Here is a 24,731-nt window from a genome sequence, read left to right as displayed (position 1 = left end):
TCCCTGTGCCCTGCCCCTCCAGCCTTGCCTCCCATCACTCTTTTCAATCCCTAAACACAGTGTGCTCCTTCCCACCTCTGTGCCTTTTCCCAGACTCTTCTCTCTGCCTCCTTTACCTTTCCAGAATTTCTTCCCCTAGACCTGTGCTGTTCCACACAATGCCCACGAGCTGCATGTGGTTGCTGAGTACCTGAAGTGTGGCCAATATGAATTAGAGCTATACTGTGAGTATAAAACATACACCCACTTTCAGAGACTTATAACAAAAAAAGAATGTAGAGTATCTAATTAATAATTTTTATATTGATTATATGTTGAAATGATATTTTAGATATACTGAATTCAATAAAATATATTATTAAAGTTAATTGCACCCATTTCTTTTTAGTTCTTTAATGTGGCCACTGAATTACATATGCGACCATTAGCCACCAGAGAGATGTAAATCAAGGCCACAATAAGATACCAATTATGTGTACTAAAAGGGCTACAATTCAAAAGATAGATCATAAATGTTGATGAGGATATGAAAATACTGGAACAAGGTTTCCAATATATTACTGATGGGAATGTAAATTGGTGCAGCCACTTTGGAAAACAGTTTGGCAGCTCCTCAAAGGTTAAACATAGTTATTTATGACCCAGCAAGTCTACTCCTAGGTATATACCCAAGAGAAATGGAAACATATGCCAACATAAAAACTTGAACAAGAATGTTCATAGCACTTCCCCTTTTGACTGCCACATTTTCTCCCAATAGATTTTAGTGGCTATGCTTATGGGATAGAGTAACATCGCCATGGTCTGAAGGGGGAGGATTTGTGTCCTCCTTCTGTATGAAATGGCTAAACAGAAAAAAAAAAAAAAAGAATGTTCATAGCAGCATTATTCATAAAAGCCAAAACGTAGAAACAACTCAAATGTCCACTATCTGATGAATACATAAAGTATGGTATACACATGCAATGGAATATTATTTGACAATAACAAGGAATGAAGTATTGATACTACTGCTACATGGATGAAACTTGAAGATATTATGCTAAAAAGCAAGTCCCAAAAGACCACATATTGTAGAATGCCACTTGTATGAAATATCCAGAGCAGGCATATCTATAAAAATGGAAAGCAGCACCAGCCGGTTTGGCCCAGTGGATAGAGCATCGGCCTGTGGACTGAAGGGTCCCAGTTTCTATTCTGGTCAAGGGCACATACCAGGATTGTGGGCTCAATCCCCAGTAGGGGGCATGCATAAGGTAGCCGATTAAAGATTCTCTCTCATCGATGTTTCTATTTCTCCCTCTCCCTTCCTCTCTGAAATCAATACAAATATAAAGAAAAGATGGAAAGCAGATTGAAGCTACCTTGGACTGGCCTTGGTGTCCTGGCTCTATTTTGCCCCCTGCCCTCATAGCATGTGAGGGTGGGGAAAGTGGGGGAGGCTGGCATGGGCTCAGCACTCATTGACTAATTTCCTTCTGAGACCACAGCAAGTGAAGGGTAAGTTCAATTTCCATTGACTCGCCTGTACTCTCACCTAAGGAGGCAAACCTAATAAATCACAGATTAGAACATTCTTCTGGCTCCATTATTTCACCAGAACAGATTCCACTATGATCCACAGAGAGCAACTTAATAAAAATCCAGTGGTTGGAGTGGGCTACAAGCTAGTCCTATCGGTCTCAGTGGTGTATCAAAGTCAGCTCCCACCAGCTCACGGGAGATGATTGTGTGCATCTCTTCTCAACTCCATCAGGTTGGTAGCTCGAAATTGGGCCCGGTGGGAGTGTGTCCACCAGAGGAATGGGCAAATACTTCAAATCAGGGTTACCTCCCACCTCCCAGAGAGTTTGCTGTTAAACCTTCACAAGCACACCACTAGAAAATCTTCACTTAATTTCCATTAACTTCCAATTTTTTACATAATAGACAACGACAACACTATTTAACTCTGACTTAGCACTTACCATGTGCCAAGCACTTTACATTTGTTAATGAATTTGATCCTCATAACCATCCCAATTCACAAACATGGAAACTGGAGCCAAAGAGGCTAAGGAACTCACCAAACCCTGAGGAGGCAAGCAGGCAATTACAAACTCTTAGGGGATCTTCTTTTTCCAAGTTAAGACAGACCCGATTCCATGTTACCTCCTGATGCTGATGCTCATACTGATTTTTAATCGGTTTTTCACTAAACAGGGTAGCTCTTCTAGAGACCTCAGCTTCATGCAGGCACTTTAGTTCCATTTCCTGCCTCACTTGAACTGAAAGTTTCATCTGTCCTTGCAGGCTGTACAACTTCAACCATGATTCCCTTAAACCCCATCCTTGTTGGGTAATCCCAACACTGGATCCCCCTGTGCTTTGGCTTTTAGGCTCCTCTTCATTTTGCCCTTGGAAATTTCCCTCCTTTCCTATGATTATATTCTACATGGCACTCACTGTGTTTTGTAGGGAGAGGTTTCAGGATATCTAGCCTGTAGCATTCACAGGACAGGTGTCTCAGTCAGTGACAATGTGATCTATAAGATGTCACAGGCCCTTTCCTGGGCCTCATGGTCCTCAGTTAAAACATGGAGGATTTCAGCTAGATACTGGCTATGATTTCTGCCTGCTTTAGCAAAACTATGAGTTCAACAATTAATGAATAAGCCAGAATTCAATCTGTCAGCATTATAGATGATTGCAACAAAATGCTGACTGGGCAGCCCAAACATCTGCCACCCTTGAGTTTATGTAAGCCTTTCTGAATTTCAATTCAACAGGCATTAACTGATATTCATCATGTGCCAGGCATTATGCAGGAGCTAAAGCTCCTTAAATTGTTTCTTGGGTAGTTACCTCTAACTAGCCATTTTCTATATTGGTGGTGCACGCGAACCAGAGAACTGTGGCATCTTTGAACTGCAAGGAATCACCACTGTTTTCCAACTTGTTTTTCTCACAGAACTGCCCCAATTTGGGCCATATCTGCATGTTATCTGTTCTTTAATTTACTAGTGATTTTTCCTTAAATCTACTTAGTTTCTTTCACGTAAATATTTACTTTGGCTTTGTTCTAAGCAACAAAATCTGTCAGGTCATGGGCGTGGTGCATGGGTCATGCTTTTTCTCTAGTTCACACTAGAATAAATACATCACTGTTAAAACTAACAATGTCAATCCGTGTGCTGCCTAAAATCATCCTGTAAACCTTCTGTGAATGTGTTCCATACTTGAGGAAACACTGTTCTAATCTAATTTTCTTGTTTTGCAGATTGGAGTCTGAAGCCTAGAGGAGGGGAAATGACTTATCCAAGGTCATACAGATCCCATATAAAATCCTTTCATGTGTTTATGGGATATAGCTACAGATCTCTTGCCTTCACACCTCCTTCTCTACTATTGGAATCACTTGCTTCCCACACATGCCAGCAGAACCAAGTCTGATCACAGTATCACCACAAAAAGGGGGGAGGATGCAAAATTGTATAATCAGCATGATTCCCATTATAAAACTTTGTGTGTATGAATAGTAAATGCACATTTAGCATATATCCATGCAGTAAATGAATACTAAAAAGAAATACACAAAACACTAATTGGGATTGGTGGAGGAATGCACATAATTTTGGTTTTCACCTTTTTAAATGTTCAGCATTTTCTACAATCAATATGCCCCATTCAGTCAACATTTACCTATCAGGTACTATACAGGTGCTAGAGATGAACGACAGATAAAGTCCAATCCCTGCCTTCGTGAAGCAATGAATCAAGTGGTGGAGGAAAGATATATACAAACTATGTGGCTGTCAACAGCTATAATACAATGTGTGTGGTAAGTGATAGAGCCACAAAGGGAGCACGATGAGTGTGCAGAAGGGGGTACGACCCCAACTGAGGGCCAGTCAGGAAAGGTTGTCTTGAGAAGATGAATCTTAAAGAATGAGCAGGAATTTACTAGAAAAAGAGAGATAGGATTGGGGGCGGGGGGCGGGGGCATTTCAGGTAGAAAGGCCTACAGTGGCAAAGGCGATTATATGGAGGGTCCAGGAGGCCATCTGTCTGGGTTGTTGGAGAGGTTGGAGGTGGCAGGAGGTGCTGCAAGGGAGTTAAGGGGTCAGACCATGAAGAGCCATTTATGTGGCATTAAGTCACACTGTATCCTATAGGCTGTGAAATAACCCTGCAAAGTTTTCTGTGTGTGTGTGTTTTTTCAAATATATGTTTATTGATTTCAGAGAGGAATGGAGAGAGAGATATAGAAACATCAATGATGAGAGAAAAATCATTGATGGGCTGCTTCCTGCACGCCCCCTAGTGGGGATCAGCCTACAACCCGGGCATGTGCCCTTGACCAGAATCGAAACCAGGACCCTTTAGTCCGCATGCTGGTGCTCTATCCACTGAGCCAAACCGGCTAGAGCATGGATCACAATTTTCTAAACTATCTCTTTAGTAACAAATGTGGGTGGTGATGGTTTTTCTATTATGAATATGACTGCTATGAACATCCTAATGCATGTAGCTTTCCCCATAACTTAGTTATATAAAGATAAATTCACAGGTAGACCATTGCTTCCAAAAGTAGGAACAGTTTTATGGCACTTAAAACATAATGCTAAAATTATTATCCAAAGAACTGAGACAATTTAGAGTGTAGCAACAACTACCAGTTTCATCCCACCCTTGTCAGCATTAGGTATTATCTTTTTTTTTCTTTCTTTTACTAAAATAGGTGAAAATTTGTTCATTTGATCTGGTGGGATATACATACATAGCCAGCACTGACCTGGGGTACCCGATCTTGAACCTGGACAACTTTTCTGCTACCTTGCAGTCAATCAGTTCACAAAATTTTTCTTTCTGCACTGTTATCAACTCAACTCCCAGGCTCACGAGGATCAAGGGCCGCAGGTCTTGTTGGTCGTCTGGAAGGAGGATCTGGTGAAGGCCCTAGGGGAAAAAGTCCCAGAAAGTTGGACCTTGGGGACCATCCACTTCTGCTGGCAGATATTCTAGTATATAATAGAAAAACGAGGCTCAAATAGGAAGTGACTCCATCTGGGGTCATTTGGCAAATGATGGGGAGAAGTCCAGGAAACGATGGGGAGAAGTCCAGAGCTCCATTTGCTACATGACATCTGATCTTCCGACTCTTCAAATGACAAGAGCCCTTAAGGCACTTTGTCCACATCCTGCCTGCAGGCAGCAGGCTCGCTCCCAGAATTGTACTCACAGTTACTCTCCAGGGGATGGCATTTTACAAGTTTCCCCCAATAGCCAATCTCAACTCTTCCTTGTGCCAAGTAAGCCCAAGTTCCCCTGCTTAGGACTATGACAAATATCAAACAGCTAGTCCTCCTCTTCTAGATCTTCCCTTTGGTAGCTACAAGCCTCTTCCCCATCTTTTTCTGCAGGTCTTTGCTCATAAATGCATGTCCCCACTGAGCCTCAGTTCTTTCTCCCTCCCGCATAGCCTGCGGAGGCCCCTGGCCTCCTTCTCTGCAGCTTATCATGCTCCTTTGGCTCCCTGGCATGGATTCCTATTTGGTTATACTATCTGGAAGGGAAATGGAGGTCAAGAGGCATACCTGCTTGTTTTACAGAGAGTATAACCCCCTTTTTAAGGAGATTCCCTGAGACAGGGCAACGCCCTTGTTGCTGAGCTGTCAATCCAGTGCTCACTCCTCAGCCTCTCAGCAATTAAGACTCAAGCAAGCCTGGCCAAAGTGGCTCAGTGCTTGAGTATCGACCTATGAACCAGGAGGTCACAGTTCGATTCCCCTTCAGGGTACATTCCTGGGTTGTGAGCTCGATCCCCAGTAGGGGGCATGCAGGAGCCAGCTGATTGATGAGTCTCATCATTGATGTTTCTATCTCTCTTTCCCTCTCCCTTCCTCTCTGAAATCAATTTTTTTTTTTAATTGTGTTTTAAAGACTCAGGCAAGGAGGGTGGAGAGGTCAGTGGCCCCAGATCCTACAATGTCCTGCTCTCTTGGACTTAAGAAGAAAGAGGGCCATAAACCAAGAGGTCTGCTCTAAGAAGGCAACCTGGGATTGGGAATAATGCTGGCTTCAGAAGGAGGATCCAGTTGTTTACCTGTTATGTGACTTAGGGCAAGTTACACCTCCCTGAGCCATTGTTTGCTCATCTGTGAAGCAGAGGTGAGAATACCTGCCCTGTGTCTCCGAAGGATTCTAAATTTGAAAGGTGTGAAGTGGGATTTGGAACAGCCCCTCCCCACCACCATCACCATTTGGGTTCTAGACCTTGAAATATGAGCATCTACAAACTCTTTGGTGCTCTAATCCCTGGCCTTGTCTCTCCTTGGTAAGACTGGAATGGAGATAAGTTGTTTTTCTTATGAAACTGTTGAAGATCCAAACAAGAAGGTGTGTATAAGGACATTCTGGGAGACACAAAGCACCTCCATATTAATTATGCTCAGTACAGTGGGCATGAAGGCCCTTCTATGGTGGCCTTACACAGAAACCAGAATGGCTGTCCTTTAGCCAGCTCCTACTATATGGTAAATATATATGTATGGAGATTATATATCTCCATCCTAGGAGATAGGGATTATCATCTTCAAATGTGGAAAATGAGACTCAGAAAAGGAAACTTACTTGCCAAAGGTTATGTAATTAACAATCATAATAATAATGATGATGGTGGTGATGACACCACCAGCTAAGTTTATTAAGCATTCACTAAATCCCAGTGCCTCCTGTAATTTTCATATATATTAACTCCTGTAGCTCTCACAGCAGCCCCATGAGGTGAGTTCTATTGTTATCCTCCTTTTATAGAGGATTCTGCTGAGGTTCAGAAACTTGTCCAACAAAATGGTATAGAAGCAATAAGGCTAGGATTTGAACCCAAGTGGTCTGTCTTCAGAGTCCATGCTTTTAACCACTACGCTATGAAGAAACAGCCACAAGGGGGTTAAGTCACCTGCCTAAGAACCGAAAGTGGTGAAGCCAGTATTTGAACCCAATGATCTGCTCAGGGCCTCACCAAGGGCAGCATTGTCTTCTGGCACGTCTATGCATCTCCAAACCACCCCAACACTCCCGCTGTGGCTCAGGTCCATTCTCTGAGAACCTTCAAATAGCTTCCCCAAGGCACCCGAAATAGAATAAAATTCAGTGTGGCCATCAAGGCCTGGGCTTGCTGGGCTCTCTGGCCTGCCTTCACCTTGCCCCTGCTTTGATTACTCTGTTCTAGCCATGTTGCTCTCCCTTCCAATCCCCTCAACATGCCAAGCTCTTCCCCACCTCAGGCTTTGGACATGGTATTCCTTTATCTGGAACAGTCTTCCCTCAGGTCATCCATAGCTTATTCTTTTCATCATTCAGGTATCATCTTAAATATTACCTCCTCAGCCCAGCCAGTGTGCTCAGTGGTTGAACATCAAACCATGAACCAAGAGGTCACCAGTCCGATTCCTGGTCAGGGCACATGCCTGGGTTTCAGGCTCAGGTCCCAGTGTCGGGGCGGGGGGGAGGGGGGGCGCGAAGGGCATGTAGAAGGCAGCCGATCAGTGTTTCTCTCTCATCATTGTTTCTATCTCTCTATCCCTCTCCCTTCTTCTCTCTCTAAAAAACAATAACAAATATTTTAAAAATAGATCACCTCCTCAGAGCAACCTTCCTTGACCACCACCCTATTTAAGAAGTCCCTCCTCACCAACCCAGCTTTCTATTCTGTACCTAACAACACATGGAGACTAACTGAAGAAATGGAGGGTGTTTTGCCTGAATAAGATAATAAGTAACAGGGCATTTGGCACAGTGCCTGGCTCCATACATATTGAATGTAAAACAAAACAGCATTCTTTAAATACCTAGGGGCCATCACATGGCAAAGAAGCTGATTTCTTCTGTTTTGTTTTTGTGGGATAGGTAGGGGGGTGGGGTGATGGGGCAAGGAGCTAAAGTTGCAGGAGGCAGAGTTTTATTGACTAAAAGGAAGAGATTTTAAGACTTCTGACCATGGGCCATGGTAGTGCCTGGGGTTCCCAGATAGTACTAGGCTGACTTTCTTTCCTACCTCTGAAGACACACAGTCCAGCAGGGCAGAAGCATTAAGAGCCCACCACAATATGTATGAGAAGAGTGTGAAGAGGACCCTGGAGACACCGTGATTGAGAAACAGCGGAAAGAGCATGGCAAGGGAGCAGCTCCCCTGATTGGGCTGACCACATACAGGGCACCAAAGGAGGGTCACAGAGATAAAGTGCCATTCTCATCGCATATCCCATTTTTATCATATTATATCAAAGGAACACACTAATGACATGACCTATTACTGTTGATGTTGGCCTTCAACAGCTGGCTGAGGTACTGTTTCTTGGGTTTCACCATGGTAAAGTTATTCTTTTATTTTCTCCCCCTTTCCACACTGTATTCTTTGGAAGGAAATTGCTATGCGTAGCCCATATCTAAAGAGCAGTGAGTTATATTCATCCTCTCCTTTAGTGCAGAGCAACTACACAGATTATTTAGAATTCTTCAGCATGGAGGTTTGTCTTTTCTTCTCTTTTTATTAATTTATTCATTATGCATTGCATCAGTAAGTACTCATGGATGTTTATTTTACATTTTGAGTTATAATCAGTACTACTTTACTTTGCTGCTCAAATTGTTCAAATTATTCCAGCTTTGGTCATTGGGAGCTCTTTCAGTTGGCCACTATGTCACTTTGATACGCCCCATAAATTTGCCCCTCCCCACAACACTTCCTTACTTCCTGACACTACAAAATACTCCAGGTTCATCTTAAATATCTTCTGCCCTAGTCCTAGAATCAATCATTTCCCAAAGAGCCCCTTTCTTTTTATTTTAGAACTAGAGGCCTGGTGCACAAAAATTTGTGCACTCAGGGGGGTCCCTCAGCCCGGCCTATGCCCTCTTGCAGTCTGGGACTCCTCGGAGGTTGTCCACCTGCTGGCTTAGGCCCGCTCCCTGGGGGATCGGGCCCAAGCTGGCAGTCAGACACCCCTGTGGCAGCCCGGCAGCCCTCAGGGGATGTCCACTTACCAGCATGGAGCAGACCTAAGCTGCAGTTGGACATCCTTAGTGCTGCTGAGGAGGCAGGAGAGGCTCCTGCCACCACTGCTGTACTGGCAGCCATCAGCCTGGCTTGTGGCTGAGCAGAGCTTCCCCTGTGGGAGCACACTGACCACCAGGGGACAGCTCCTGCATTGAGCATCTGTCCCCTGGTGGTCAGTGTGTGTCATAGTGACCAGTCATTCCCAGTCGTTCTGCTGTTAGGGTCAATTTGCATATTACCCTTTTATTATATAGGATAGAGGCCTGGTGCACAGGTGGGGGCCGGCTGGTTTGCCCTGAAGGGTGTCCCAGATCAGGGTGAGGGTCCCACTGGGGTGCCTGGCCAGCCTGGGTGAGGGGCTGATGGCTGGTTGCAGGCTGGTCAAGCCCCCACCCCAGTGGGGACCCTCATCCCATGGAGGTTTGGCCAGCCTGGGTGAGGGGCTGATGGCTGTTTTCAGGCTGGCCACACCCCCTTTAGGGTGTGTGGGGGTCCCCACTGGGGTGCCTGGCCAGTCTGGGTAAGGGCCTGAGGGACGTTTTCAGGTTGGCCAAGCCCCCCAGAGATGGAAGCTCCCAGCCTCTCCTTTTTTTCTTTTTCTTTTTTTATTCTAGGATTTATTTACCTTCTATAATTGAAACTTTGTAGCCTGAGTGGAGCTCAGAGCCAGCCAGCCAGGGCGGGAAGCTTGGCTTCCTCCATCGCCAAGGGCAACCCAAGCCTCCTGCTCGCTCTAGCTTCGTGGCCACAGCCGGCTGAAAGCAGGTATCTGGGGTTTATTTATCTTCTATAATTGAAACTTTGTTGCCTTGAGTGGAGCTCAGAGCTGGCCGCAGCAGGCAGGAAGCTTAGCTTCCTCCATCACTGGGGCAACCAAGCCTCCTGCTTGCTCCAGCTCCGTGGCTGCCGGCCCCCATCTTGGTTGGGTTAATTTGCATATAGTTGCTCTGATTGGCTGATGGGCATGACTTAAGGCATAGCGAAGGTACGGTCAATTTGCATGTTTGTCTTTTATTAGTGTAGATGGTATTAGACACCAAGATCTGGGTACTAGGTGTGTTCATTGTTTGTTTTTTTTTAAAAATATTTTATTGATTTTTTACAGAGAGGAAAGGAGAGGGATAGAGAGTTAGAAACATCGATCAGAGAGAAACATCGATCAGCTGCCTCCTGCACACTCCCTACTGGGGATGTGCCCGCAACCAAGGTACATGCCCTTGACCGGAATCGAACCCGGGACCCTTCAGTCCGCAGGCCAACGCTCTATCCAGTGAGCCAAACCAGTTAGGGCGTAGGTGTGTTCATTGTTATAGGAGTGTCATTTCTTTTTTTTTTTCTTTTTTTTTAATAATATATTTTATTGATTTTTTACAGAGAGGAGGAGAGTTAAAAACATTGATGAGAGAGACACATTGATCAGCTGCTTCCAGCACACCTCCTACTGGGGATGTGCCCGCAACCAATGTACATGCCCTTGACCAGAATCAAACTTGGGACCTTTCAGTCCGCAGTCCGACTCTCTATCCACTGAGCCAAACCGGTTAGGGCGAGTGCCATTTCTTTTAGGCCCTGTCAGCTGATAGGGCAAAATACATACGTTTATACATATATTTATAAATATTTCTATATATAACCATCCATATCAATTTGTAGCCTCTTGCCCTTATCTGTAAATTTCCACTCCAATAGTGAGATACCTGGCTCCTACCATGCACCATTCATTTACTTAATTGATCCATTTCATTATACATGACAGCAGAATCAATTGTTAATCCATACACCAACTTTATCAACTAGAGTTTAATGCTTGTATGTCGTTTCTTCTGCTTTTAGTCTTACAGCCTTCAGTCATCTCCAAATACTTAGGTCATCAGCACTTTTTTCTCCCACCCCCTTCATTGAGGTGGTTTCATGCATTTGTAAAATTGTTAGATTCTCTTGTCATAATCTGTATTCCTTCCTGGGATCTCCCAACATCCTAGATAATTTTTTTTTTGTTTTTACAAATTGCATACATTAAGCTTCACTCTTTGTGCTGGAAAGTTCTATGAGTTTTGACAAATGCTTAATGTTTTGAATCCACCGTTACAGTATCATACAGATAATTTTACTGTCCTAAAAATCCTGTGTGCTTTACCTATTCAGCCCTTCCCCTGACCGCCAAACCTCTGGCCACCACTGATCATTTTGTTCTCTCTGTAATTTTACCTTTTCCCGAACATCATAGAATTGGAATCATACAATCCATAAACATAGAATATTTTCCATTTATGTAAATCTTCTTTGAATTATTTCATTATAGTTAGTTTTCTGCATATGGATCCTGAACATATTTTGTTAGATTTATATCTAAGTATTTCACTTTTTGGTGCTATTGTACATGGCACTGTATTTTTAATTTCAAATTCCAATTGTTCATTGCCTTATCACTGCAACTTTGCTATAATCATTTATTAGCTTCAGGAATTTTGAGGGGTTCTTTTTTATTTTATTCTTTGAAATTAACAAGCATATGATCTGCAAACAAACACAGCTTTATTTCTCCCTCCCCAATCTGTATATGTTTTACTTCCTCTTCTTGTCTTAATGCACTAGCTAGGACTTCCAGTACAATGTTGAATAGGAGTGATGAGAGGGGACATCCTTGTCTTATTCCTAAATTATTTTAAAACAAGTCCCAGATGTCATATTTTAATCTGTAAATATTTTGACATTTGTTGCATAAATATAAGAACTCTTAAAAACCATAAGCATAGTACGGTAATATTAAAATGATCATATCTAAAAAATCAATATGTTCCTTAATATCACCACATATAGAGTAGGATATTTTTAAACCTTTACTCTCATTACTTAACACTCACAACCCATCATGTTACACACTGTGTCATAAACAAGGCTTTCTGTACACTTACAATGATTTCTCCTTCCTCCACTGTGTGGAGCTTGACGTAGCCCCCCACTAAAGCCTCCTTCGGGATATCGCCATACTTGGTTTTGATCATGGGACAATTCAGCAGTTGAGGTTGCTGGGATCTGAAATTAGACAACTTGTTAAAAAGAACTCCTTTGTAACACAGCCAGTTCATGAGGCCATGGATAAACAGCTCCACCTCTATTGCACATGGAATCTTCCCTCCCCACTCCCAGAAGTGAGAAAACTCCAAATCAAACCCTGGGAGAGACTGAGTCAGGAATTGGAGAAGTTTAATAGGGAGGGAGACTTGGAAGAGAAGACAGGACCCCTTTAACCACCCGAAAGCTGTTTGTTATGTGCAAGAAGGGGCTGATGACCTCATGCAGCTGAGCCAGGCCTGCTGGGTGAGAGGTCCACACTGGCTGAGGTATGCTCAACATGAGGAAGGAATTTCTAAGTCGGAGCTGCCTGAAAATGGCCCAGACTGATTGATGAAGAGTAAGCTCTGTGCCTTTAGGGACACCACAGGAAGGCAGAGAAGAGGTGGCTCTGTGTGTGTGTGTGTGTGTGTGTGTGTGTGTGTGTGTGTGTGTGTGTTTGCTTGTTTACAAAGACAGGTTTTCCTGGGTAGCCTGGAGACTCTGTACTTTGTTCATGTTGGGGTTAATTTTACCCAGGCAATCCTGTTGTGCCTTCTTTGGTCTCAGGCTGGGTAGAAGGAAGAGACAGGCTATGCTTTTGGATTAGAGGCGGGAAAAAGAGTATTTATCAGCTGAAAATATGGCTGAACTCACCTACACATAAATAAGGCAGGCTTCTATTTTCACACAAACCCCAGGATTGGTAGATGAGTGGCACATGTCCAGCCTGTCCTTTTCCCTTATTGATTTATAGCAGAGAAACTTGGCCTGTTCTATCTCTACCTTCAGAAGAACTGGGATTGGTATTTCAAGCACAGGATCCCTTAGAAAGAGTATCCATCCGAGGAAAAAACTCAGAAGCCATGGGATGCTCATATGGAGGTGAGCAGGCTGGGAAAGTTGACAGGCAAAAGACTTGAGGAAAGTGGCACGATGGCAATATGGAGACTGTGATACTGATGTCATTATCAGTACCACTGCGACAGTTTTTTTCTTTATTTTTTTATTCTCTGAAGGGAAGAGAAGGGGAGGGGAAGGGAGAGGAGGGTGCTGGCATGCCCTGGGGGGAGAGCACACTCTCACTGCAACATTTTTGTTCCATCTTTAATGGGGGTGGGAGGAAGCTGTTATGTTTCTAGGGCCTGGCGTTGAGCTGCCTGTAGGCCAGTGCCCACCAAGTGTCCTTTCCCACTCCTCAGCCCCTCTGGGCTAAGGCAAAAGTGCAGCCCTTATTGTGCACCCACCTTGTTCCCATGGTGACAATTGTACCAGACAACAAGACCGAGTGCTAACAAGCTACTTGGGCTTGAATCCTGGCTCTGCCACTTCCTACATGTGTGACCTCGAACAAGTAACTGAGTCTCTTTCTGTACCTTGTGTGTTCTCACCTGAAAGATGGGAGTGATAATAGCAGTACTTACACTTACCTGATAGGATTTTTATGAGAATTAAATTAGATAAGCCAGTACCTGACAGAGTATTCCATTAGTGTTAGATATAGTTATCATTATCTCATTTAATTGTTGGCTTGCAACAACCCCAGGACTTAGACACTATTATATATAGACAAGGAAACTAAGGCTTACAGAGATCCAGTTTCTTGCCTGGGGACGCAAAGCTAAAATAAGTGGCCAAGCCAAGATGTGAACCTGGGTTGAACTGATTACTAAGCTATATACTGTCTTCCTTGGATGGTTATGATTTTTTGAAGAGGCTCAAGACCCAGTGACACACAGAGTGAGTGACAGCTATAAGATCTGTCCTGCCCCTTCTTCTTCAAATGGTTCCCTGAAAAAGGAAGAAACTGACCACCTAAAGTGGCCCCTTGAGAGTTAAAGGCAGGGAATGCAGCTCCTGGACATCAAACCCAGCACCTCTCAGGCTGCCTTCTCCATAGCCCCAATCTTTGGGGTAGAGCTATGACTGCTACTTCTGCCCCCTCCCCAGCATCCCTCATATTCTGCCCAGTAAGTTATATCATCCTTTCAACCAGAATCTGGACCCTCCGATCTGCCAAGAGCTAAGCTTACTTGATCTTTGGGCCAAAGGTCTTTGGGAGGCTATCTTCTAGGGTATTAATCTTCTTACTGAAGCTGGTCCCCTGTTGTTCCAAGGCTTTCTGGAAATGCAGAAGTTTCAGAGCGCTAAAATCCTGTACAGGATATGATTTAATCTGGAAATCCTTGAATCTCTTCACAGGAGAAGCTTCTGTTAGAGAAAGCACAGGGAAACATTAGTGGGCCTTTGCACATATGAGGGTTGTTGTGGGCAGTTGGAGATATATCACAGACTGCCTGGCTAGTCTGGTGTATGGGGAAAATTTAAAAAAAATCGATCAGACCGTCAAACCTCAGAGGGAAGGTAGGGGAGGGTGGGGATAAGGGGGGGAGATCAACCAAAGGACTTGTATGCATGCATATGAGCATAACCAATGGACACAGACAACAGGGATTAGAGCATGAGTGGGGATGATGGAGGGTAATGTGGGGATTAGGATACATATGTAATAACTTAATCAATAAATTTTTTTAAAAATAAAAATAAATAGAGGGGTTAAAAACACACGGTGGTGTCCATGTATTGTCCCTCCATGTTAGGCCCTGAACTACTAGAGCCTTTATACCACTGCATCCAGACAAGTGTCACTGGCCTCATTTAAGAAAGAAAATGAGCAGCAGAGAGGTTAAGTCACCCAAGAAAAGGCTGAAGCTGTTTGAACTCAGGTCTATCTAATTCAAAGCTCATGTCTTTTGGCAAAGCACATTTATCTGAGCTTTCAAACTGGGATTGGGGATAGGGGCAGCAACAAAAGATAAATGGAGGATCAGCCATGGAACCTTGAACAAGTCACATAATCTCTTGAAACCCTCATAGAATAATTGTAAAAATTACAGCTAAGAGTATGTGCTATGTACCTCGCACAGTGCCCAGCACATAATAGGCCCTCCATGAGAGTTTTTAACAAGCTCTCCAAGAGAAAACTAATCAGGAGTAAAGCAACTAACACAAAAACTGTAAGAGCTAATAAATGATTTCAGCAAAACAGCAGGATACAAAGTCTACACAAAAATCAGTTGCATTTCTATACACTAAACCAGGGGTCCTCAAACTACGGCCCGCGGGCCACATGCAAATACAAATATTGTATTTGTTCCCGTTTTGTTTTTTTACTTCAAAATAAGATATGTGCAGTGTGCATAGGAATTTGTTCATTTTTTTTTTTTAAACTATAGTCCGGCCCTCCAACGGTCTGAGGGACAGTGAACTGGCACCCTGTTTAAAAAGTTTGAGGACCCCTGCACTAAACAAACTACAAAACACTGCTGAAAGAAATTAGAGAACACATAAAAAATGGAAACATATCCCATGTTCATGAATTAGAAGCCAATATTGTTAAGATGTCAATACTACCCAAAGCCATCTATAAATTCAACGTAATTATTATCAAAAGTCATTATCTGACTTTTTGCAGAAATAGAAAAACCTATCCTAAAATTCAGAAGAAATCTCAAGGGACCCCAAATAGCCAAAACAATCTTTAAAAAGAACAAAGCTAGAGAATTCACACTTCCTGATTTCAAAACTTACTATAAAACTACAGTAATCAAAACAGTGTGATACTGGCATAAAAATAGACATATACCATAGCCCTAGCCAGTTTGGTTCAGTGGATAGAGTTTCAGCCTGCAGACCAAAGGGTCCCAGATTCAATTCCAGTCAAGGTCAAGTACCTTGGTTGCAGGCTCCTTCCTGACTCAGGCCCTGGTCAGGGCTCATGCAGGAGGCAATCAATCGATATGTTTCTCTCACATCAATGTTTCTCTCTTGTCTTTCCCTCTCTCTTCCACTCTCCCTAAAAATCAATGAAAAAGTATCCTCGTGAGAAACCAAGATGGCAGCATAGGTAAACACCAGGGATTGCTGCCTCGCACAACCACTTCAAAAATACAACTAAAAGACGGAACGGATATCATCCAGAACCACAGGAAGGCTAGCTGAGTGGAAATTCTACAACTAGAAGGAAAGAGAAAAGAATACCGATACTCAGAGGAGGTGCAGTGCGGAAGTAAAATACAAAGGTGCGGAGGTGCATGCGGAGAGGGCTGGCGGCTGAGGTCACGATTGTCTTTTTCTTTTTTTTTTTTTTTTCTTTTTTTTTAAATTAAATCTTTATTGTTCAGATTATTACATTTGTTCCTCTTTTTTCCCCCCATAACTCCCCTCCTTCCAGCTCCCACCCCACCCTCCACCCTCACTCCCCACCCACTGTGTTCATCCATAGGTGCATGATTTTTGTCCAGTCACTTCCCGCATCTCCCACACCCCTTTTTCCCCCAAGAATAGTCAGTCTATTCCCTTTCTATGTCCCTGATTCTATTATAATCACCAGTTCATTCTGTACATCAGGTTATTTATTCACTTGATTCTTAGATTCATTTGTTGATAGATGCATGTTTGTTGTTCATAATTTGTATCTTTACCTTTTTCTTCTTCTTCCTCTTCTTAAAGGATACCTTTCAGCATTTCATATAATACTGGTTTGGCGGTGATGAACTCCTTTAGCTTTTCCTTATCTGTGAAGCTCTTTATCTGACCTTCAATTCTGAATGATAGCTTTGCTGGATAAAGTAATCTTGGTTGTAGGTTCTTGGTATTCAGCACTTTGAATATTTCTTGCCACTCCCTTCTGGCCTGCAAAGTTTCTGTTGAGAAATCAGCTGACAGTCGTATGGGTATTCCCTTGTAGGTAATTGAGCCTCTTTCTCTTGCTGCTTTTAAGATTTTCTCTTTGTCTTTTGCTCTTGGCATTTTAATGATGATGTGTCTTGGTGTGGTCCTCTTTGGATTCCTTTTGTTTGGGGTTCTCTGCGCTTCTTGGACCTGTAAGTCCATTTCTTTCACCAGGTGGGGGAAGTTTTCTGCCATTATTTCTTGAAATAGGTTTTCAATATCTTGCTGTCTCTCATCTTCTGGGACTCCAATGACTCTGATATTAGACCGCTTAAAGCTGTCCCAGAGGCTCCTTACACTATCTTCACACTTTCGGATTCTTTTTTCATTTTGCTTTTCCAATTGGGTGTTTTTTGTCGAATCTTTGGTTTGATTATTGTACTCCTCTGGTCTGCTATTGGGTATAATATTCTTTATTTCAGTCCGTGTATGCTTACTTTCTAATTTCTTTATCGTAGCATCGAGGGTCTCATTAGTTTTCGTGAGGCTCTGCACAAATTTATGGCAAGCCCTCAAAATTGCGATTCTTAGCTCCATATCCTCCATTTCTGTCATGTTTTTTTGTCTCCGCATCTTTTATGCTTTCTTGGTGCACCCCCTTGTGGTCTCTGTGCGCAGTCTTGTTCTAGCCAAGCCTTAATTGTTGTAGTTAACACTAGAGGGGTTTGACCACCAGGCCGGCTGGCTGTGGAAATCAGCTGTGTGGAAAACGTCTGCCTTCTGGGGAGGTGCTAATCCAGCCTTTGCCTGAGGCAATCGGCAAATGGCTGTGCGCAGGTTTTGGGCGGGGCGGGCTCAACAGGGCGGGGGGAGGGAGCAGTTATGGCCACGCTCAGTCCCGTTCCCAGAGGCTCTGCTTCTCAGAACCCCGGCAGCCGCTGCAAACCTCGGAGAGAAAGCTGCCCTCAGGTCCCAACTGATGCCGGATAATCCCGCTTCTCCCGTTTGAGTCTGGGTCCCTAGAGACTCGCCCGGATCTGGAGCCCAGAGTCTGAGACTCACTCCCGACCGAAAACGACAACCGCGCCCTCAGCCACCAGCCCGCTTTGCGCGCACCTCCGTACCTTTGTATTTTCCACACTGCGCCGCCTCTGAGCCTCGATTTGCTGTTCTCTTTCCTTCTAGTTGTAGAGTCTCTCTTCAGCCAGCCTTCCTGTGGTTCTGGGTGATGTCCGTTCAGTCTTTTAGTTGTATTTTTGAAATGGTTGTTTGCGGCAGCGGTCTCCGGTGTTTACCTACGCCGCCATCTTGGTCTCTCCTTCCCACGATTGTCTTTTTCAATCGGGAGGGAGTCTCAGGCTCTGAGCTCCAGTTCTGGGTGAGTTTCTGGGGACCCAGACTCATACGGGAGAAACGGGACTGTCTAGCATCGGTCAGAACTCGAGGGCAGCTTTCTCTCAGAGGCACACGCAGCGATTGCCGGGGCCTCTGAGGACAGGACTGAGAGCAGCCATACTGCTCACTCCACCCGCCCAGTTGATCCCCTGGGGCCCTGCCCCGGCCCGCCCAAGCCCTGCATGGAGGCTTTTGCATATGAAAGGCCCAGCCCTTTGTAATCTGAAAATTACTTAAGAAACTGCAGCTGCCCAAGACCCCAGGGCAACTTGCATTGCTTTACAGCTGGCTTCTGCAGGGTAGCCTCAGGCAGAGGCTAGATTAGCACCTCCTTAGATCCAAGAATCAGTGTACCCAGTGGTCAGAGTGGGACCATCCAATTACAACTCCGCAGATCCATAAGGGACACACTCAGGGTGCAGACTCAGTGAGCACCAAAGCCCCACTGAAGCAAGTCTTGCCCCAGAAGGGTGTCTCCAGCACAGAAGTTCTCCCACCGTAGACACAGCTGATTCTCACAGCCAATTGGCCTGGAGGTCAAATCCTCCCAGTGTTACCTACAACAATCAAGGCTTAACTACAACAAGACTATGCACAAAACCCACAAGGGGGTGCACCAAGAGTGTCTACCTCAGGTAATTGGGGAGGCTGAGCCACCGGGCCCTATAGGACACTTAGCACAGAAAGCCACTCTATCGACACAGTGAAGCATAAAAAAATGCCGAGACAAAGAAACAGGACACAAATGACAGAAATGGAGGAAAGCAAACTACTGGATATAGAGTTCAAAACCACACTTTTAAGGTTTTTCAAGAACTTTCTAGAAACCGCCAATAAATGTAGTGAGATCCTCAAGAAATCTAGTGAGACCCTCAATGTTGTGATAAAGGACTAACTAGAAATTAAGCATACACTGACTGAAATAAAGAATATTATACAGACTCCCAACAGCAGACCAGAGGAGCGCAAGAATCAAGTCAAAGATTTGAAATGCAAAGAAGCAAAAAACACTCAACCAGAAAAGCAAAATCAAAAAAGAATCCAAAAATACGAAGATAGTGTAAGGAGCCTCCAGGACAGCTTCAAGCGTACCAACATCAGAATTATCGGGGTGCCAGAAGAAGAGAGAGAGCAAGATATTGAAAACCTATTTGAAGAAATAATGACAGAAAACTTCCCCTACCTGGTGAAAGAAATAGACTTACAAGTCCAGGAAGTGCAGAGAACCCCAAACAAAAGGAATCCAAAGAGGACCACACCAAGACACATTATAATTAAAATGCCAAGAGCAAAAGACAAAGAGAGAATCTTAAAAGCAGCAAGAGAAAGAAACTCAGTTACCTACAAGGGAATACCCATACAACTGTCAGCTGATTTCTCAACAGAAACTATGCAGGCCAGAAGGGAGTGGCAAGAAATATTCAAAGTGATGAATACCAAGAACCTACAACCAAGACTACTTTATCCAGTAAAGCTATCATTCAGAATTGAAGGTCAGATAAAGAGCTTCACAGATAAGGAAAAGCTAAAGGAGTTCATCACCACCAAACCAGTATTATATGAAATGCTGAAAGGTATCCTTTAAGAAGAGGAAGAAGAAGAAAAAGGTACAGATACAAATTATGAACAACAAATACACATCTATCAACAAGTGAATCTAAAAATCAAGTGAATTAATAATCTGATGAACAGAATAAACTGGTGAATATAATAGAATTAGGGACATAGAAAGGGAGTGGACTGACTATTCTCGGGGGGGAAAGGGGTAAGGTGGGTGCGGGAAAAGACTGGACAAAAATCGTACACCTATGGATGAGGACAGTGGGGGCGGGGTAAGGGCAGAGGGTGGGGTGGGAAACGGGTGGAGGGGAGCTATGGGGGATAAAAAGAGGAGCAACTGGAATAATCTGAACAATAAAGATTTAATTAAAAAAAGAATAAATGAGCTGTAATTCTTCTACATGATAACTATAATTAACATTTTGTACATTTCCTTTAAAAAACCCCATACTTTAATAAGCTTTCAATAAATAGATATTTTATAGATATCTGAAAAAAAAAAGATTCACATTTTATAGACTGAGGGAATGGATACACAGAGATACAGAGTAACTTTTCTAGAATCACACACCTAGTAAGAGACAGACCCTGGATTCAAACACAAGCAGTTTGTCTCCTGGGCTTATGCTCTTAACCACAACACTACCACGACACACAAAGAAACCAGGCCCAGAGGCTTAAGTACTCACCAAAGTCACCCAGCTAATCAGTGGGATTCAAACCCATCTAACTCCAAGCTCTCCCTCCCTGCTAAGAGGAAAGAATGAAAAGGAGGAGTGGGCGAGAGGGGCCGGAGTCTAACCTGGCCAGGCAGTGTAGGCTAGGTTTTCACAGCTGGTAGAAGAAGGAATCAAACCAGATATCCCGCCAGGCCCTTGTAGCTCTAGATTTCTAAAACTCTATGGGCTGGGAACTGGAAACAGGATGGGGCCAGGTGCCCCTGCTGGGCTGCTGACGGCCAGATGTGAACAGAGGCTTACCTTTGAGGTTGGTCTTCAGAGCTCTGTCATCTATCAGCTCCAGATGCTGCCAAATCCACTTGTGGTAGAAAGGCGAAGCTGCAAGGTCTAATAGCCGCAGGACTTCACAGCTGCCCTGGATGCATCAAGAGACATAAAACCAAAGGCTTAACCCCAAGGGCTCCAGGCAGACCACACTTTGAAAATATGCTATCTGTATTATGTCTCACCCCATTTTGTTTTATTTGCTCAATATAAGTAGTTCTGGGTCCCTTTTAAAAAATGAATATGTTATATACTTATAAAAAATTCAAATAGCTAAATTCAATGTAGCACTGGAAAAAAGTCATTGAGGATACTGGGACACAGTGAAATTGATTTTGGATTATAGATTATATCAATGCTAAATTTGCAGATTTTGATAATTATTCTGTGGTTAATTTCTTAGAAAATAATCATGTAAGTGTAGAGGGGTGAATAAATATGATGGATGATACTTAACTCTCAAGTGATTCAGGAAGAAAAAAACATACATATTAAAGCAAATGTGGCAAATGTTAACAACTGATGAATCTAGGTTAAGGTTCTACAGGAGTTCTTTGTACAGTTCTTGAAACTTTTCTATAAATTTAAAATCATTACAAATTAAAAGTTTAAAAAACTACAGGAAGTTGAACAAAGAAATAGAGGAAGATATAAACAAGTGAAAGAAAATACTGTGTTTATGGAGTGGTAGAATCAACATCATTAAAATGTCCATACTACCCAAAGCAATCTATAGTTTCAGTGACATCCTCATTAAAATACCAGTGGCATATATCACAGATCTAGAACAGACACTCCAAAAATTTATATGGAACCAAAAAAGACCCTGAATAGCTGCAACAGTCTTGAGAAAGAAGAACAAGGTTGAAGGAATCACAATACCAGATATCAAGTTATACGATAAAGTCACTGTACTCAAAACAGCCTGGTACTGGCACAAGAATAGGCATATAGATCAATGAAATGGAACAGAGACCTGAGAAATCGACCCAAACCTTTATGCTCAATTAATATTTGACAAAGGAGGCAAGAGTATACAATGGAGTAAAGACATCTTTTCAATAAATGGTGTTGGGAAAACTGGACAGGTACATGCAAAAAATGAAACTAGTTCACCAACATACACCATACACAAGAATAAACTCAAAATGGATAAAAAACCTAAATGTAAGTCGTGAAAACCATAAAAAAAATCTTAGAAGAAACCATAGACAGCAAAATCACAGACATCTCTAATAGCAATATGTTTACCAATATATCTCCTAGGGCAGTGGTCAGCAAACTCATTAGTCAACAGAGCCAAATATCAACAGTACAACGATTGAAGTTTCTTTTGAGAGCCAAATTTTTTAAACTTAAACTATATAGGTAGGTACATTTTTATAAACTTAATTAGGGTACTCCTAAGGCTTAGGAAGAGCCACACTCAAGGGGCCAAAGAGCCACATGTGGCTTGCGAACCGCAGTTTGCCGACCATGGTCCTAGGGCAAAGGAAACTAAGGGAAAAATAAGCAAATGGGATTGCATAACATTAAAAAGCTTTTGTACAGCCAAAGAAACCGTCAACAAAGTGAAAAGAGAGCCCACTGCATGGGAGAACATATTTGCCAATTATACATCCAATAAGGGGATAATTTCCAAAATATCTAAGGAATTCATACAACTTAACAAAAGGAAGACAATTCAATTAAAAAAAAAATGGGCAAAGGAACTAAATAGACACTCTCCAAAGTGGACAAACAGAAGGCCAAGAGACATATGAAAAAATGCTCAAAGTCATTACCATCTGAGAGATGCAAATTAAAACAACGAGGTATCACCTCACATCTGTCAGAATGGCTATCATATACAAATCAACAAACAACAAGTGTTGGCAAGGATGTGGATAAAAGGGAACCCTAGAACACTGCTGGTGGGAATACAAGACTGGTGCAGCCACTGTGGAAAACAGAATGGTGTTTCCTCAAAAAAATTACAAATGGAACTCCCATTTGACCCAGTGAACCCACTTCTAGGAATATATCCTAAGAAACCTGAAACACCAATCAGAAAGAAAATATACACCCCTGTGTTCATAGTAGCACAATTTACAATAGCTAAGATTTGGAAACAACAGCCCAAGTGCCCATCAGCAGAATGGAATACTATACAGTGGTAAAAAAAGAAGGAACTCTTACCATTTGCAGCAGCATGGATGGACCTGGAGAATATTATGCTAAGTGAAATAAGCCAGTCAGAGAAAGATAAGTATCACATGGTCTCATTCATAAATGGAATCTGATCAACAAAATAGATCTAGAGATATAGAACCATGAACAGACTGATGAATTTCAGAGGGAAGATGGGGGTGGAGAGGTGGGAGGGAGTGATTAACTGGGTAACTTACATGCATATATGCATAGCCCATGGACACAGACATAGTGTGGCGAAGGCTTGGGAAGAGTGGGTGTGGGGAGGAGGGGGGTCAATGGGGGGGGGGGGGGGAAACACAAAAGGGACATCTATAATACTTTCAACAATATTTTAAAAAAATGTTTTTAAGTTTATAAACAGAACATTGAGAAAGTTAAAACTATGTTATTCTTAACACCCCAAAATAACAAGTAATAACATTTTGGTGCATATTCTTTCAAACTTTTCTCTATAAGTACAGACAGTTTTTCATAAATGAGTCCATTTATGTAAATAGACTTTCATAACCTTTCTAAAAACTCAATGTATAAAAAAATAAATAAAAATAAAAACAATATATCAAGGACATCTTTTCATGCTAAGCAATATGGTTCTACATTTTTGCTTCTAATGATTGCATATTATTCTATGAATGCCAGAACTTGCATAAAATTGAAAATAAATATTCAGATGAGCAAAAGAAGTCAGACACAAAGAGCACATACTATATGAGTCCATTTATATGAAGTTCAAGAACATGTAAAAGTAATCCTGGTGACAAGTAGGAAGAGTGGTTATCATAGGGGGCACCTTGTCTGGGAAAGGGCACAAAAGAGCCTTCTGAGGTGCAGGAAATGTGCTCTGTCTTGACTGGGTGATGCTTACACAGGTGAATACATATGTAAAAATTCACCAAGCTGGAAAGTTTAATGTGAGTTCTTTATTGCATATATGTTACACCTCAAGAAAATATTTTTGAAGATTCCTATTTAGCCTGTTTCTAATTTATCTCTCATGATTTTGTTCAGGACATCAAAATCCCCAGCTAAACAAACTTGCCACCTTTCCAAACTCCCCAGCAGTGGGCATGGCAGTGACCCAGTTCTGGCTAATGAGACTAAGTGAAAGGCCTTTGGATAAAACAGGAAACCAAGATTGTCCTCTCCCTTCCCACTGCTTGAAACTCAAGCAGTTTGGTTAGAGGTAGAGTAGCCATATTGTGACCATCAGGATGAAAGCCATAAGCTGTGGATGATGAAAGTAGAAGCTAGCCCGATGATTCTTTATCATCATTGATGTTTCTATCTTTCTCTCCCATCCTCTCAGAAATAAATAAAAATAGATATATATTTTTTAAAGAAAGTAGAAGCAAGAAAGGGTGTGGGTTCTGAAAGACTTCCTAAAACAGCTCTTCTAGCCCTGGATTGCTTAAATATAGACTTTACTCCATGAGAAAAATTATTATTCATTAAGCTGCTGGAGGTGGGTTTCTGTGACTTGCAGTGATCATCAACTTTAATTAACAATCTTGTCCATACATCTTCTAGAGTGGTCATCAGGCAGGTCACAAATACTTGAGTTCTCTCAAGCACATGGCAGGATTGCACTCTTCCACTCTGAATTAGGAATTTGCTTTGGTCAATTTCTGTTAGCAAAGTGACTTATGATACTCTGGGTGGGAACTTTAAAAGCCAGCGCTTGATTCTCAACATTCCCTTGCCCCATCCTATTGATCATGATTCAGGCTGGCCTTCAGGGCTCTTCATTATCAGTTCTTCTCCCGTGGTCGGCAAACTGCAGCTCTCGAGCCACATGCGGCTCTTTGGCTCCT

General features: G+C 42.7%; 1 protein-coding gene and 1 non-coding gene across 2 annotated transcripts in view; one reads left to right on the top strand and one right to left on the bottom strand.

The window, feature by feature from the left end:
* Nucleotides 1-24,731, bottom strand: part of CNBD2 (cyclic nucleotide binding domain containing 2) — a 64,480-nt gene that overhangs the window by 361 nt on the left and 39,388 nt on the right. The window contains exons 8-11 of the mRNA XM_070421520.1: nucleotides 20,704-20,818; nucleotides 14,128-14,305; nucleotides 11,956-12,076; nucleotides 4,775-4,938 (exon numbers count right to left, since the gene is read on the bottom strand). Of these exons, the coding sequence (XP_070277621.1) occupies nucleotides 4,775-4,938; nucleotides 11,956-12,076; nucleotides 14,128-14,305; nucleotides 20,704-20,818 (578 nt within the window). The remainder of the gene's footprint in view (nucleotides 1-4,774; nucleotides 4,939-11,955; nucleotides 12,077-14,127; nucleotides 14,306-20,703; nucleotides 20,819-24,731) is intronic.
* On the top strand, nucleotides 727-859 carry LOC139014771 (small nucleolar RNA SNORA29). Its single transcript, XR_011472323.1, has one exon. It is a non-coding gene; the product is annotated as a small nucleolar RNA SNORA29 (small nucleolar RNA).

Source organism: Myotis yumanensis, unplaced genomic scaffold (assembly GCF_028538775.1).
Source record: "Myotis yumanensis isolate MYYU_CA2020_CCGP unplaced genomic scaffold, mMyoYum1.0.hap1 SCAF_7, whole genome shotgun sequence".
In the NCBI taxonomy this organism is placed as follows: domain Eukaryota; kingdom Metazoa; phylum Chordata; class Mammalia; order Chiroptera; family Vespertilionidae; genus Myotis; species Myotis yumanensis.
Note: the sequence above shows the minus strand (reverse complement) of the source record. Positions and strands in the feature narration are given on the sequence as shown.